The sequence below is a fragment of the Necator americanus genome, chromosome IV (assembly GCF_031761385.1).
Source record: "Necator americanus strain Aroian chromosome IV, whole genome shotgun sequence".
Lineage (NCBI taxonomy): Eukaryota > Metazoa > Nematoda > Chromadorea > Rhabditida > Ancylostomatidae > Necator > Necator americanus.
This window is the reverse complement of record NC_087374.1, coordinates 2,249,484-2,264,021: the sequence shown is the minus strand read 5'-3', so window position 1 is coordinate 2,264,021 and position 14,538 is coordinate 2,249,484. Positions and strand designations below refer to the sequence as shown.

Here is a 14,538-nt window from a genome sequence, read left to right as displayed (position 1 = left end):
ATGACAAGCGCAGCACTAGGTTTCGGAGACAAGGTTTGTACTGAACACGTGATGCGCTTTAACGACAACCGTTGGACCAGAGCCGTGAGCGACAGGGGTTCCCCGTGATATTAAGCGCACAGCCGGAAGAACGCCGATCCGATGGTCAGATTTCTTCACGAAGTCCTTCAAAAAAATTATGTTGCTCTTCGTGTCCCACGAGAAAGGAGGAACCACTGGGCGACTCTGGCACGCGATCGGGACAAATAAAAGAATTACTAGCGCCCGCTCGACCAGTTCGAAGATCAACCGGAGACAGGGTGATCAAGGTGATCATCGAAACAACTGAACTTCGGTGCTGCATATGTAATTATTTGATGGGAGAAATGAGAAACTTCTGTTTTTGATTGTGATATTCTACTTTGCGACGTTTCCTGAGAAATCAACATCACCTCTAATGCAACTGGAGTTGTTTTGTTAACATTTCGATTAATGTACGGATATTATTAGACATAGTTAATTAAAAAGGAAACCGGGAAGAGAAAATCCTTTGGTGGATTTCTTTGAAAAGCGAATGCAGAAAAACAATATTGATGAGAGGAATAAAAGCCGTTTGAGAGCAGATCTTTCGTCAGAGCCTGAAAAAATCAAAGCCATCAGTGGTTTATTCTCACAAGCGCCTTATCATTTCACAGAAAACATACAATTGGTGGGTAAACTCAAGCAGCAACACATCGGCTAGCGATTACATCATTTGCTGGATTTGGTAACGCAATTCGGTATTGATAGGCTACTAGTAAGTGAAACGTATAAAGGATAAAGTCTCTGGCATATCGATCCACTTGGGATACGCCAACGCGTTTTACTGCAATTCGTAATCATGAGATTTTGGATAGTGTATTGACCTATACAATAATAAGCTACTATTGTTGACACTAAAATAGTGAATAATTTCCACCAGCTTACAACCACTTCAAGAATAACAATGGCTGTTAATAAACAACACCTTCATTGAACACACAATATTATACTATACTACATTACACGATTCAATATACTACAATATACAATATTGTACTACTACACACTATATATACATTCCACATGTAAAACTACAACCATTCAAGCTCAATTTAAAAAGACATTGTTTGCTCATTATATTACTTTGCGAAGATGATATATATATATATATATATATATATATATATATATATATATATATTTATATATATATATATATATATATATGTACTTTTTTTCTTCTTTTTCTTTTTTTTTACTGTTCGTTCTTTAGTATAATATAGTTATGAATTAATTAACATTTTGTTATAAGGTTCCGCTGTGTAGACATTCCACTTGTTTGTCTTTTTTTCACTATCTCGTCAGGAAATTACGCGCATGATTTATCACATATAGTTTGAGACTGCAAAACAATAGGGGTCTTGGGAAAGTTGATGGCGAGTTTCTCGTTGATTTCATCACTAACATTCCACCTACTACGTTTAAAATCTCTTCTCTTATTTTTCCTTCGATATCTTCAACACTCACACTTCCTTTCAATATCATCACCACAGTAGTATGTAGCTATTCTTTTCATTTCATGAGGTGTAAGGTTAGCCAACAATTCCTCCACATCTCAGAAAAATTTTCTTGACAGTGATGCAGTTAGAGGATGAGAATCTGAGAATACGAGAATCACTGAGAATGATAGCTCCTTTGTTTGCTTATTATTCAATCAACGATACGAATGATATTATAAAATAAACATGTTTTTGTACCAATTGGCTGAATTTTCACATTTTCTTTTATTAGGTGCTACGCTGAAAGAAATATAACAGCACCTAAAAAGAACAAATATTAATATATATTAGAATAATGAAAGTGTAAGAAGAGGTAGAAGAGAAAAAAAGCAAGAGAAAAACGTTTCGTTATTGTTTGTGTTAATGACGAATACAGAGGAATTCATTTTTCAAAAAGATTTTATTGATAGTAAATATTCGATGTGGATCTGAAATACAGCTGACTCACGCTCACGATATCTACACTCGACGTTGACCGTGTTGTAAAACGACGAAGCGACACGTCCTCGGTGAAGACGTGCACAAAACTTTCTCTACAGTTTGCGGAAGACCTCTCCAGACCTCTTTTCCTTCTGTTTTTACAGTTTTCATTATGTTACACTTGATAGCGCATAAATGGGCCTAAGTATTCCTAGCAATGTCCTTTTCCATTGGTATCGCTGTCTATTTTGTTTCTAGCGAGGACTTGAGATCTTAATTCGTATGGATCTAATTTTTGTGAATTTTTTGTGCAATCGCGCACTGTTTTCATCTTTTGTTGTTGTAATACAAAGAAAACCACTCAAAGATGAGAGGATGGAGTCAAGCATCTTACTGTGATTTATTAAAATAATGCAGGAACTGCATTTGTACGCCACTTTTTGTGTAACTATGCATAGTCAGCCTTTTAAGATGAAGTCAAGCATTTTACTGTGATGTATTAGAATAAACGTTAGTCATGCACAATTTCACAAAAAAAATGGAATAGAAATTGAACCTCTACAAGCTAAAATCATAGAGGCATTGCTAAGAGGAGAAAACGGTAAAACTAATGGTAAGGGACTAGGATTACACGAACTTATTCACATCCTATTGTACGAAAAAGCAATAACAACGTAAAAAGCAGGAAGAACAGACGTCCGAAGAATTTGTGCCATGCCGTGCACGATTTTCCCAGTCTGCGAGATGACGGGAAAATCGCCGCGGGTATTGTTCTTACAGTAGCTTTTACACGCTAAGCCAGCCTCTATGAAGGTCGGTATACAGCGCTCGGGATTCCGATTCTTTCGTCACTCCTCTCGTGCATGCTACCTATCCCTCTCTTTGTACTACGTTTTCGATTTGTATGCGGTGTTTAAATTTGTAGTTGCGACGAATTTATATTGATTGTTCTATATAATTCAAAAATACGTTACTTATGCTCTTGCTGGGGCATCAAAGGATAGGATGCCCGTCACATCGCAATCCACTTAGTCAAGCCGAGAGCCGCTTGGGCAGTTAAAGGCATCACCCCACGAATCTGAGGTGGTGCCTTTATTGATTTTCTAGGTTTGATGGAGCCATTTGTATAGATGCCATTGGGAGACCTATTGTGAGCGATCGTGTTTCCGTCCATTTCTTCCCAATTGCCGTAAAAAAGGGCCCGGAAGATACTGCTCCATTCGTTTTGGCGCACTCAATTTTGTACAAGAGGTTCGATTGGAGCGCGCCAGTCTTGTGCGGCGCCGCATCTTCCAGGCCGTTTTTTACGGCAATTAGCAAGAAATGGACGGAAGTCTCTCCTATACCGCAGTCGTCCCATCCCGTATACGAATACTCCATCTGAAATCTGCACCACCTCAGATTCGTGGGGTGATGCCTTTAACCAGTTCCGCTGTGCCCAATACCATGTACCACCTTTATTTATCGTGTTCTGTGTTTTGCCATCTAGCCACTTTGTAGAGATGCCATTAGGATAGACCTATTTGTGTATCGATCGTGTTTCACACTCTATTTGTAATCCATTTGTAGGACATAGAGATTTGGGGTGGAGACAGAGCGAAGCCACTCAAGATTGAGAAGGGGCAGGGGACGGAACTAACAAAAGATTCTTGGCGCTGGGTAGAGATAATAAGAAAAGCAACACTGTGTGCAATGAAGTAGTATGCTAGGAAGTAGAAGTCCATCAATTATTTCAAGGAAATTTAGGAACAGTCCAAACTTTTCGACCTTTTTGTGAAAATTAGTGGTCCTCTTCTCTGACGCATGTACGCAGTGTATCCTCTTACTAGGATTCATGCCAGAATGGCTAACAAAATGAACTAAATACCCAGTGAATAAGAGAAAATAAGCACCGCGAGAAGCAACAGAGGAGAACGCCAGCACTTTCACAAGTTGAAGTATTGGAGGTAGTGTTTTTGAAAACAACGAGGTTTAGCTTTTTAGGATTAGGATCCTGCTTTTTAAGAGATGAAGAACCCTGCAGACGCTGCCTATTTATCTCGTAACATTTTATTTTGAACGGCAAATTGTCTGCAGGCACGATCTTCAACGCCTGGCAACAGAACTGCAAATCTCGCTCTTTGTATCTGTTTTAAAGAAGACTGATGTTAAATATTTCAGATTCCTTAAAGGCGAGCGCGCCCACACCCTGGAAAATCGCTGCAATGATATTTAGTTCTACCTGCGCTGGAATTCTTATGATCGTGGTAGGTTTCGCTATGTATTCTAGAACATGCGCGAATTGTTGTAAAGAGTGAAGGTTAGAAGGTACAGCGTTGATCAATCCCTACGGGAATACGCCTATGCGTTCAACTATAATTCAAATTCGTTAAAGGTTTGTGAATGCGCGTGCAGCCTCAACAGGTTTAAGGGGGCGAGGCTGGTACGAATTTGTCGGCCCTGGATGGATGAAAGGATTAGGTCGGCTTAAAAACGTTATTCGTGGAGTCACAGTAAAACCTCTTACTGACTGCGCAAGACCCGCTCGTTCATTACTGAACATGTAGTGAAATTGGAACAACACAGAAAGATTCTCATATCCTACACTAGCCACAGGATACGAGCACAAATCTGGCAAGTGAATAAGAAAATTAGATTTGTTTTAACTTTTTGGCCACGAAAGTGATCAGCTTAGTCATTGCATCGCAACAGGTTCGACATTTTCGGAATCATATCATAAATGTATCATGAAATGCCAAAACAACTGAAACCAACTTTAACTGCATTTTCTTAGAACTGCGTACCACAAATTTGATAACGTTGGAATCCGTCCAGGAAATGAAAGGGTTACAGAGGTAGGTTTACGAGTGTGACCGTGACTACGCTCAATTCCATCTAGTGGACGTGAAAAACGGCGTGGAAAACAACCTTTCGTTACAATTTCTCCACGAGGGACTTCATAATGCGCCACGCTCGTACACGCGCCAGTTCCTACACCATCTTATTTACTGGTTTTATTCGAACAGGCTGCTCAGGAGACTTTTTGTACGCTTCGCGGCGCGAAGCTGATAGTCGAACAAATTGATGATGTTCAAATGATGTTGACCGGTACTCGTATTAGGAAAAAATAAAACGTTACAGCATCCTTTTCGTAAATATTGACTCAGGACAACTGATTTTACGAAACTAGAAAAAGATCCAAACAAGAATCCACAAATCGTAATTTTGCGTATTCCCAGGTAAGCTTCATTGGTCTTGTTCCACTGCTACTTGTAGTTCTTCAAATTCTCCGCTATCGTCGAAACTTCACACCATTTCGATATTTAATACTATCAAAGCTCATAGCTGACGGACTAGAGTTGTTTATTGTTATGATGCTACTGGTTTCGTCCGAATTGATATTGTATGTTAATAAAATTATTTTCAAAAAGAAATGAATATATGAACATTATGGATCATGTTTCAGTGGTGAGTGGGTTCCGCTACGTTATCGACCTGCAGTTGGTTATGTTGCCGTAGGACTGCAATATTCAAGTTTCCACACATCGATTGCAATGACGGCAAATCGTTTGCTTGCTGTCTTATATCCACTAAAATATAACGCTTGGTTCACGGTGCCCACGACTATAACAATGATAATCATTTGTTGGTTGTCGGGATGGATAATCAGGCTGGATTATATGCTGTGTGAGCTGATTTAATCACAATAATCTATTTGGAATATCTTTCAACCTAACTTGATACAATCTACCTGTCGTTCTCTCTCAAAATCGTTCCTCCAAAGCAAACAGCAGCATAAAACAAAATTGAGGATATTGGAAACTTCCCGAAGACTGATTGGATTGGGAGTGTAGTTCACGAGTAAGAGCGGTTCCTCTGACTAATTACGGAGCGATTTAGAAAATAACACTCATAGTCGTAAGGTACATCCTTAAACTAACCTATTCGAGGAGCAACACCAACACATACAATTTCCTTGCATAACTGCCTTTGATGAATACTGTGATTTACTATCACACATGTTCTGAGTTTATGATTGAAAAGAGGACTAAAGATTACAAATTAACGAACGATTCTCAGAACTATTTGGAAACAGTGAACAGGAACAACTCATATATTCGCGCAAAAGTGTGTACGTTCTTGCTCAAATTCTAATGTTCAGTTGACTAATATTTTTTTTTATTCTGAAGCACTTTGGGGAGTCAAAATTGAAACATTCCACAAAACATTAATCTGTTCGTAAGCATGCACATTGTGAGAGATGTGAAGCAGATAGGGCGTGGAATGTGAGAGAAAACTGCAGGGGAAATGAAATCAAATTTTATTTGAATATTTCGCAATTTTTGGGGGTGTTTCAGGGGATTGCCATTTTATGTTTGTCCCTCAATCCAGACAGTTCATCTACACAGGTTGCACAGGAATATTTCCGTTTATATATAATGTTATTTTTGCTGTGCTAACTACAACACTGGACATCTTTTCTTTATCCCGAGTAAAACACATTAATGAGGTTGGTGATGCTTGAAAATTGCTTCAATATTGTCGAACAACGTAATCGCTAGCATATTTTCAGGGAGGCGTAGACACCAGAGGATCAAAACACGAAAAGCCTTGGTTTCTTCAGGTACATTCAGACCGAAAATTATACTCTAGCACAATTCAGTCGCCTTTACAGCGCACCAGAAGTTTTCTTCTCGAGATTTTAGAATTTTTGCTAGGAAATGCTAGAAAATGTAGAACAGAAGCGATGCAGATACTTTTACTATTTGTGATAGGTTGCATCGTTGAGGAAACAGGTGCAGCTAAAGGTGTTTCACATGCCTTTTTTTGGATTATAAGTGTGAATTAAGAATGGTCGTTCTCAAATTTGTAAGCTAGATCACCACCTACAACTATTCGCTTACATTATCAATTTCTTGATATGCAACAGTTGATCAGCGGAGAGTTCAAGTCTATTCACTACTGCGTGTTTTCTACATCATTTGACCTTTTACTCAAACTACTACTCATTGCTCACGATAAAAATGTGGACATTTCTAGAAGGGTCTGTTTCAGGCCACAATCAATTCTGCTCTCTATTTGTCAATGCTTTGCTTATTTTATATCGCTGGATATTCTGACGACAAAACTGTTAAGTTTTTTTTGACAGTGATAGGCTGGCAACTATGGCTCAGTGCGATACCGTAAGTATTCTTAACACTGACTTATTCACTTAACATAAACAGTGACGGATGTTACAGTCTAACGTGTCTTATTCTCATTTTCGCCGATGTGAACCGCCCCTGAACATATTCGAGATCCTTTCTAATCTTCTTATCTGCTGCTCGCATAGAATCTGTCTATTCGTCATTGTTCAATACTCTGCAAAACGTTAGTTCTCGTCTGCAGTGCCAAGTCTCTCCAGACTTTGCTTCACCACTTTCGTTCAGCACTTTTTTTTGCATTTGAGTAGCATTTTCCAATTTGGGTCTGAGAGCAACCTCAACACAACTTGGACAACACTTCTTATAACGTGACAAGAAAGGCGGAGATCCTTGCTGTGACTACTTCGAAGGACGAGCCAAGCCTTCTAAAGCGATCTCATCAAACAGTATGTCGATGAACAGTACATCCACTTACATTTATTAGTGCGGAGTCGTGAACTGCAAGCTGCAACCAGGGTCATGCGTAGTGATGGGACATGACCCTCTCAAATACGATCGTTAATTCTGTCGCCTCCACCAAATTTTCCATTTCTCATCTTCTGGTTACAGACCAGAGCCTCCGACTCGGCCAGCGCTTCCTCTCGTTAACCGCATATATCAGTCTACGAACGGACTCGAGTTCAGGGGCTGATGGCGCTCGCCAGTTCAGCAAGGTCTTTAAGTGATCCCTTCAAATTGACAAGGTTGTATCACTGATAACGTCTCCGTTGGTAGTTTGAAGGCAGGTGGACATCTCTTCATTTTTTTCGGTTTACTTCAGTAGGCTTCTTTCTTGTGTAGGGATTAGCCTCCTCGCATTTATATCTTGTTCTTAACTCTGCCAATGTTCTGTTTCGTCTTTTTAATCTGGTAAATTCCTAAGTTGAAGCAGTTGGAATCTCCCCAACAATGATTGGACGTCGAGGCGAGCCCACAATCTCCCGCGGAATTCAAAGATTTTGGACATCAGTAGCACTGAGAAGCTTCAGTGTGCACGAGAACTGCGAATGCCCTGCTGAAAAAAGGACTGGTGCGTTCCCACAAAACGAGTTCACCCATGACATTTGTGAAGCACACCCAGATAACTATCTAAAAGCGGAAAAACCACAATTCATCGAACGTTACCTAATAAGTATTCGGCTGATCATATCGAGTTACAAAGAACCACTATGCCCAATTTTCCAGTCACGTTTCCATTCAAAGTAGTTGGCAATGCAGTGTTTGTGATTTCCCTCCGTTCACTGAGTTAGGGAAAGAGTGAAATATCCCGCTGAAAGTTGAAAACAGGTTGGTCAAGAGCACTCCACTGATCAATTTACTCCCCGAAGCAACTTTTATACCCAAGCGATTGACGAAGTAAAAGAGCATAAAGTGGATTTCATTACTATTAGTAGTAAGAGAACTGTTAACCGCTTTCTTTTATTAGTAGAACACTCCACGCAGTTTGAGCCAGTCAATACTATGAGAGTATGTTGAGCTGCTCCGTTGGGTAAGTTGATCAGTTCGGTCACTTTTTCCGCCTGTTTTTTATATTGGTATTGGCGCAAAGTACACCAGAAGCCCTACCTATCCATTAGCAGATAGAAATCAACATCTAAAATCCTCTAACATTTCCTTCTAACGAAACCACATAAAGAACATACTGGAGCGGAAAATTATAGAATATCTTTGAACGGGTGTGTAGTCCCATAAATGAGCTATTTATCGGTTCTTGCGGTAACATGTCTAAGTGATTTCAAGATGCTACAAAAACAAAAAACTTCAAATTTCTTTTTTTTTAAATATTTATAGTCCTATTTAAAAAAATATTTTTAGTTCTGTTATCATCTTTCTACTGCTTTTTTTGCATCCTGCGCTGTGTCCATCATTCAAATTTCAAAAATATCTCTGGCACCAAAACGATATCCATTAAATTCCTTAAGTACACTGACGTTCCTATTTTAGATACACTATCATCGCCCTTCAAAAGGAGTTCCAGCACCCCATTCGAAAAATATGGAAGAAAACTGTTGGACGTTCAAAAACGATAGCTCTCACCTAGCAACGGAGGTTTTTTTGAAGTTCCAAGCGTCATGAATGAACTACTTTTAATATGAAAGAAAGAAGACAGCGAAGCTGTTATTAGCGGAAACTACAAGAACCGAGAATCAAACCTGATCAATTATGGAAGAGAGTAGACTTCTTCGCTTCTGCCTGATACGCACGTATGATCATTCTCTTTTATGTGCTGGGTAAAGATATGCAAAAGTGTGATTTTATGCAACCAATATGTATTAGTAAAATGTTCCTCTCTCTTACTCATGTCCCTGCTGTTTCTCATCTTGCTATCTGGACAGTGGACCTCAACATCCACACAATTGTACGTACAAAGCAGAGCAAAATGAAAATGTTCATGGACAATATTGGATTTCCAATCGAAGGATTGGCTGAGCTGAATTGAGAAGTTCAGGAAAAAAAATGCTCAAGAACCGATAGTATCATTTGTAGCGCTACTGGTAGCTGTATCCAACCGACGTGGAGGTCTTAGCGATATGAAAAGCGCAGTACTGAGCTTTGGAAACGAAGTTTATACATTTGTTTGCGCATCAGCGACACTGTTAACCCTTCATCTCAGTTACAGTCTGGTAACATAAATCTAATTTACCTAGCTGTTTACATCTTGCTTCGTGGATCTAGAGAGCTTGCTTTTATTACTTTAACACCGATGCCCCACTTTAGTATGCAGAACAATGTTTTTAGTCACTACATCGATCAACGACGATTACTTAACGTTTATGACGATGCCCATCAAGAATCCATCCATGAACAACAACAGAGTGTTCTTATCGATTACTAATGATTTTATGTCGTTTATAACACTCTGTGAGATATAGGATTGTCCCACATCCAGTTCCTTAAAGGCATCACCTCACGAATCTGAGGTGGTACAGATTTCAGGTGGAGTATTCGTATACGGAATCGTAGATTATGGAGAGGTGGGTGATTCCGTTCATTTCTTGCTAACTGACGTAAAAACGGTCCGGAAGATGCGGGTTCGCACACGGCTGGTATGCTCCAATCGGACTCGTTGGAGAAAATAGCGCGCCGGAACGCTCGAAGCCGTATCTTCCGGGGTGTTTTTACGGCAATTAGGCAATTAGGAAGAAATGGACGAAATCAGCCCCTCCCCTCTCTATAATCTACGATCCCCTATACGAATACTCCACCTGGAATCCGTACCACCTCAGATTCGTGGGGTGATGCCTTTAACCCTGCATAGAAATCAATAGTTAATGATTCTGCACAGTGTGTAGACCTCATTCGCGTTGGGCGACAATCCGTAAGAACAAGGAAAAACCTTGCTGGTCGACGAGACTAGTCAGTTTGTTTTCCTATTTGGAACTCTTGCGTGATGCACTTATAAAGATAAAGATATCCTATAAGATAAAGATAGAGGATTGGCAAGGAGAGAGGAGTCGGATAGGATATGCATAGCAAACACCAAACACCTCGAACAAACAGACACACAGACATCAAAACACCTCGAAGCATTTCCCCTTCCGATAAAGACCTAGTTGTAAATACGTCGGGTCACTAATAAAGTTGCATCACAACATCATAGGCACAACGAGAAAACATTGATGAAGATTATTCCTTCAACGTGCTGAATTTAAGTAGAATACACAGCAATTCTGGATTCTCTGCCACAATGTTGTATGCGTATTCTTTGTGTAGTGTGAATAATCTTTGATGTAAGAGCAGCTATTCATGCAAGTAGAAAAAAAGTGTTATTATTTCCGCTAGATAATGAGAGAAACATCTACCATTTACGTTGTAGACAGAATCGAATGCAATAACAAATAGTATTCCACCGGTAACATAAGTATCAAGAATCATTAACCCATTGGACTCCAGTTCAATCGAGCTTCACCTTTAGCACTTTTTCGTTACAACTGCTATCCTAATCCTAAGTCACATATTCTATAAAGCAGAAAATACAGTTATTGCAATACTGTTTATTTGTTGTAAACACCATTACCAGCTAATTTTAGTTTATAGAATAGTAAACGTAATAGTAATAAACGAAATAAATTGTTTATATTTTGAAATTTCTCAAAGTATGACATTTTTGGAAGCAGTTACTCGATATGGATTCGAGGATTCTCAGGACAAGTATCACAAAATTCGCTACTCTCGCGTCGTTTTTCCTTCTCTTGTGCGTTTAAGCACAGTACTTTTTCTTTATTTTCCGTAATATGTGAAGAAAAAAGAAGTAAAAAAAATAAAAATGCAGTACAGAAAACTGCAGGAACAAACAAACTTTTTTTATCTGGAAGTGCTGAAATAAGCTAAGCAAGCGTATCGCCGCTATGACGACAGTGGATTTGAAGTACATATTTTCAGTGTCGCACGTACGGCGACAACAGAGTGCAAAGGATTAAACTTTTGTTGTTTACTTTATTACTACGAGAAAAAATGGAATAGAAGTTGTTGTTGCCGATTTCCTAATAGGATTTCTAAAATAATAAACCTTACACCTGTTGCATCAATAAGGAACACTTCTCTAAGATCAATTCTTCGGAGAAATACTTCTGAAAAATCATGAAAAAAAAACTTACATAAGTTTTTAGAGGTATCTTTTCGAAGATCTCGTAATTCCACTATAAAAAGGATAAAGTCACTCGCGTATCAATCCACTTGGGATGCGGCAACGCGTTTTACTGCAGATCGTAGTCGTTGGGGTTTTGGAACGCGTGTTGGCCTATACAATGACTTCCAGGGGCCAGCCGATAATCATGTCAGTGTTTTTATCTTTCCAGACAAGTCTGGCACCAATTTATAGACCACGGAGGGATGAAATGCTTGGTTTGCACTATGGCGGTTTCGAACCATCGACCGTGTGGCTACAACGGGTCTCTAACCGACTGCGTCACACCAACTGGTCGCTTGATGAAACAAGCGTGTCACAGCTGCGGCGATAGAGGATTGTTACTACATTGATTGAGGAGAGTTTTCATGTTTTCAATGAATATGTGTTTTAAATGTCGCACGTGCGGCAAAAACAGATGAAAAGGATTAAACTATCGATACTTGCTTTGTTACTACAAAAAAAAAAGTGGGAAAAAAATGTTGTTCCCAATACCGATGGATCTGTACCTAAACGTTTTGGGAGTGTCCGCACTAATATCAAATTGAAATCAGACGTTGGTGAGGTGACATAAATTGACGAACGTTTTCTGATTTTGTATGATTACTAGAATAATAAACCTTTTATCTGTTGCATTCATAAAGAACACTTCTTTAGATAAATTATTCACAGAAATGTTCCTGAAAATTCATAAAAGGTTTCATAAAAAATTATTTACAAGTGTTTTTAGAAGTATCTCCCCCAAGATCTCGTAATTCCACTATTTTCGCATCGCTGTAACAACTACGTGTGTGAATATATAATTATTTGATGGGAGAGACGAAAAACCGCTGTTTTTGATGGTGATAGTCTGCTGCGCAGAGTTACCTGAAAATCAACATCAAAGTACCAGGTGTTCTTCCGTTGTCATTTCGATAAATGCACGGATATAATTAAAAACATGGGAACAATTACGCTGATAGATTTCTCAAGACATCGAATCCAGAAAACAATGACAATCGAAGCGATATAAACAAACAAGGTCATTTTCAAGCTTGGCTATTTCTCCACATGCAGCATAAACCAATTACTCCCTATAGTTACATCAAAATATAGTAGAACGAGCTATTAAGTAATTTGTAGCGTTCTGTCAATACCTTCTATTTACATGTACATCTTTAATCTTCAAAAATGCCTATTCAACCTAATAGATCACGGTAGACGGTTCAACTAGTGTCAAAATACAGTACTCTGGGCGGTCTAAAGCGTCTTCTCTACAAAGATTGCGATTTTAAAATATAGGCATCCCATAATTGGTAGTTATCTACTTGGAACTGGCTATTTAGCGCGAATTTAAGTTATATGAAACCTGATGTCGAATTAAGAGGCTAATACGGTGTTGACACCAAGTTGCCAATTTCGACAAGATTGCTACCCCTACAGGAATAATAGTGGTTCTCAGTAGACGATTTCATAAATCATCTCCACTATACACATAACTACCTTTTGTATAAGATCACAAGCGTGTCAAACTTGTTACTAATCAGTACCCACTCATATTAGCTTTGTTGCCACTATTTCGTAGTTCCTGAAAGAGGAAGGATTGAGAAAGCTCGAACCTTATTGATCGTTTTCCGCATCTAAAACTACAATTTTCGAGCGCTATAAAAACATTGTCTTCTTTTTTTTTATCACTTTGTAAAGATCTGATAAATTTCGTTGCTAGAAGAGTGGGAAAAGCATGAACAAAACATCTTTCCACGGTTTTGGTGAAACTTTGAACAAACACGGATGCAGCCCATAAGTGCTAAGAATAGAGTCGATGACAGAAAAGAATTATTTTAATTACAGAGCTGTACTATCTAATGTACTGCTCGTTCCCGAATATAATATTTACGAATCAAAACATTACGATATAAGGCTTTGATTGTGAACACATTCCATTGTTTACCTTTCTTTCTACTATCTCGTCAGGAAATTATACGCTTCTCACGCGCATGATTTATTTCATGCAGTATTAGATTGGAAAACAATCGTAATGTTGAGAAAGTTGACAGCGAATTTCACATTGATTTCACTAACAGCGATGTCAGCTATGTTCGAAATCTCGCCCCATTTTTCCTTCGATATTCTCACTACTTCACTTCTCTTTAAAACTTCAATATAATCACTACAGCAATAGATATTTTCTTTCTTCATTTTATAAGATGTAGTAGCGATAGATATTTTCTTTTTTTTTTCATTTTATAAGATGTAGTAGAGCAAAGAAGTCCCGCTTATTAGCAATCTCAGACTTTTTTCGGTGAGGTCCGCGGGTTTTTCTTCTTTGTGTGAAGAAAAAATCTTTCTCATAGGAGGTGATGGTCCAGTCTTGCGGGCACAAGAGCAAGATCCATCAGGGAAATCTTTTACCACGATAAAGTGATGTGGTCTACTTTCTCATGGTGCTTTCCGCTGGCCGATTCATACGTCCAGCGTAAAGAGGAGTGGGAAGTTTCCATAGACAGTTTTTCTCGTCATGATAAACTCGTTGAGTCTCTTCTCCTGCTCGTTCCACTGTAGGTCATGCGTCTCAATGTGAAGTTCTCCAAACGTCCCTCTAGGGACAATTTCGGCGTTGAAATCAGAGCAACGATGTCCTTGGAGAAAGTACGGTCTTTTCTATACAACTTCTCTAGGTACATTAGCATAATTAAATCTCTAACGGCCGTTTCTAATGAAAGCGGAAGGGTTGCATGCTCAAATCGTCATCCCTGTCATTTTCTAGTCCTTTTAGGTTTCAGCAGCTTAG

At 38.9% G+C, this 14,538-nt stretch overlaps 1 protein-coding gene across 3 annotated transcripts; it reads left to right on the top strand.

The window, feature by feature from the left end:
• Positions 1–9,171, top strand: RB195_000196 (uncharacterized protein; the record flags this gene model as incomplete). 3 transcript variants are annotated; one of them, XM_064196393.1, is made up of 8 exons in its annotated part: positions 1–33; positions 5,198–5,361; positions 5,425–5,645; positions 6,317–6,468; positions 6,532–6,582; positions 6,634–6,766; positions 8,025–8,171; positions 9,086–9,171. In XM_064196393.1, 8 exons carry the CDS (start codon positions 1–3, stop codon positions 9,169–9,171), a joined length of 987 nt encoding a protein of 328 aa, XP_064052274.1. The 3 variants fall into 3 exon arrangements, with proteins under 3 accessions (XP_064052274.1, XP_064052276.1, XP_064052275.1); XM_064196395.1 differs by lacking the exons at positions 5,425–5,645; positions 6,317–6,468; positions 6,532–6,582; positions 8,025–8,171; positions 9,086–9,171 and having other exon boundaries at positions 1–84; positions 6,634–6,664; XM_064196394.1 differs by lacking the exons at positions 1–33; positions 5,198–5,361; positions 5,425–5,645; ... (1 more) ...; positions 6,532–6,582; positions 6,634–6,766 and having other exon boundaries at positions 8,051–8,171.
• Between the last annotated feature and the right edge of the window lie 5,367 nt (positions 9,172–14,538).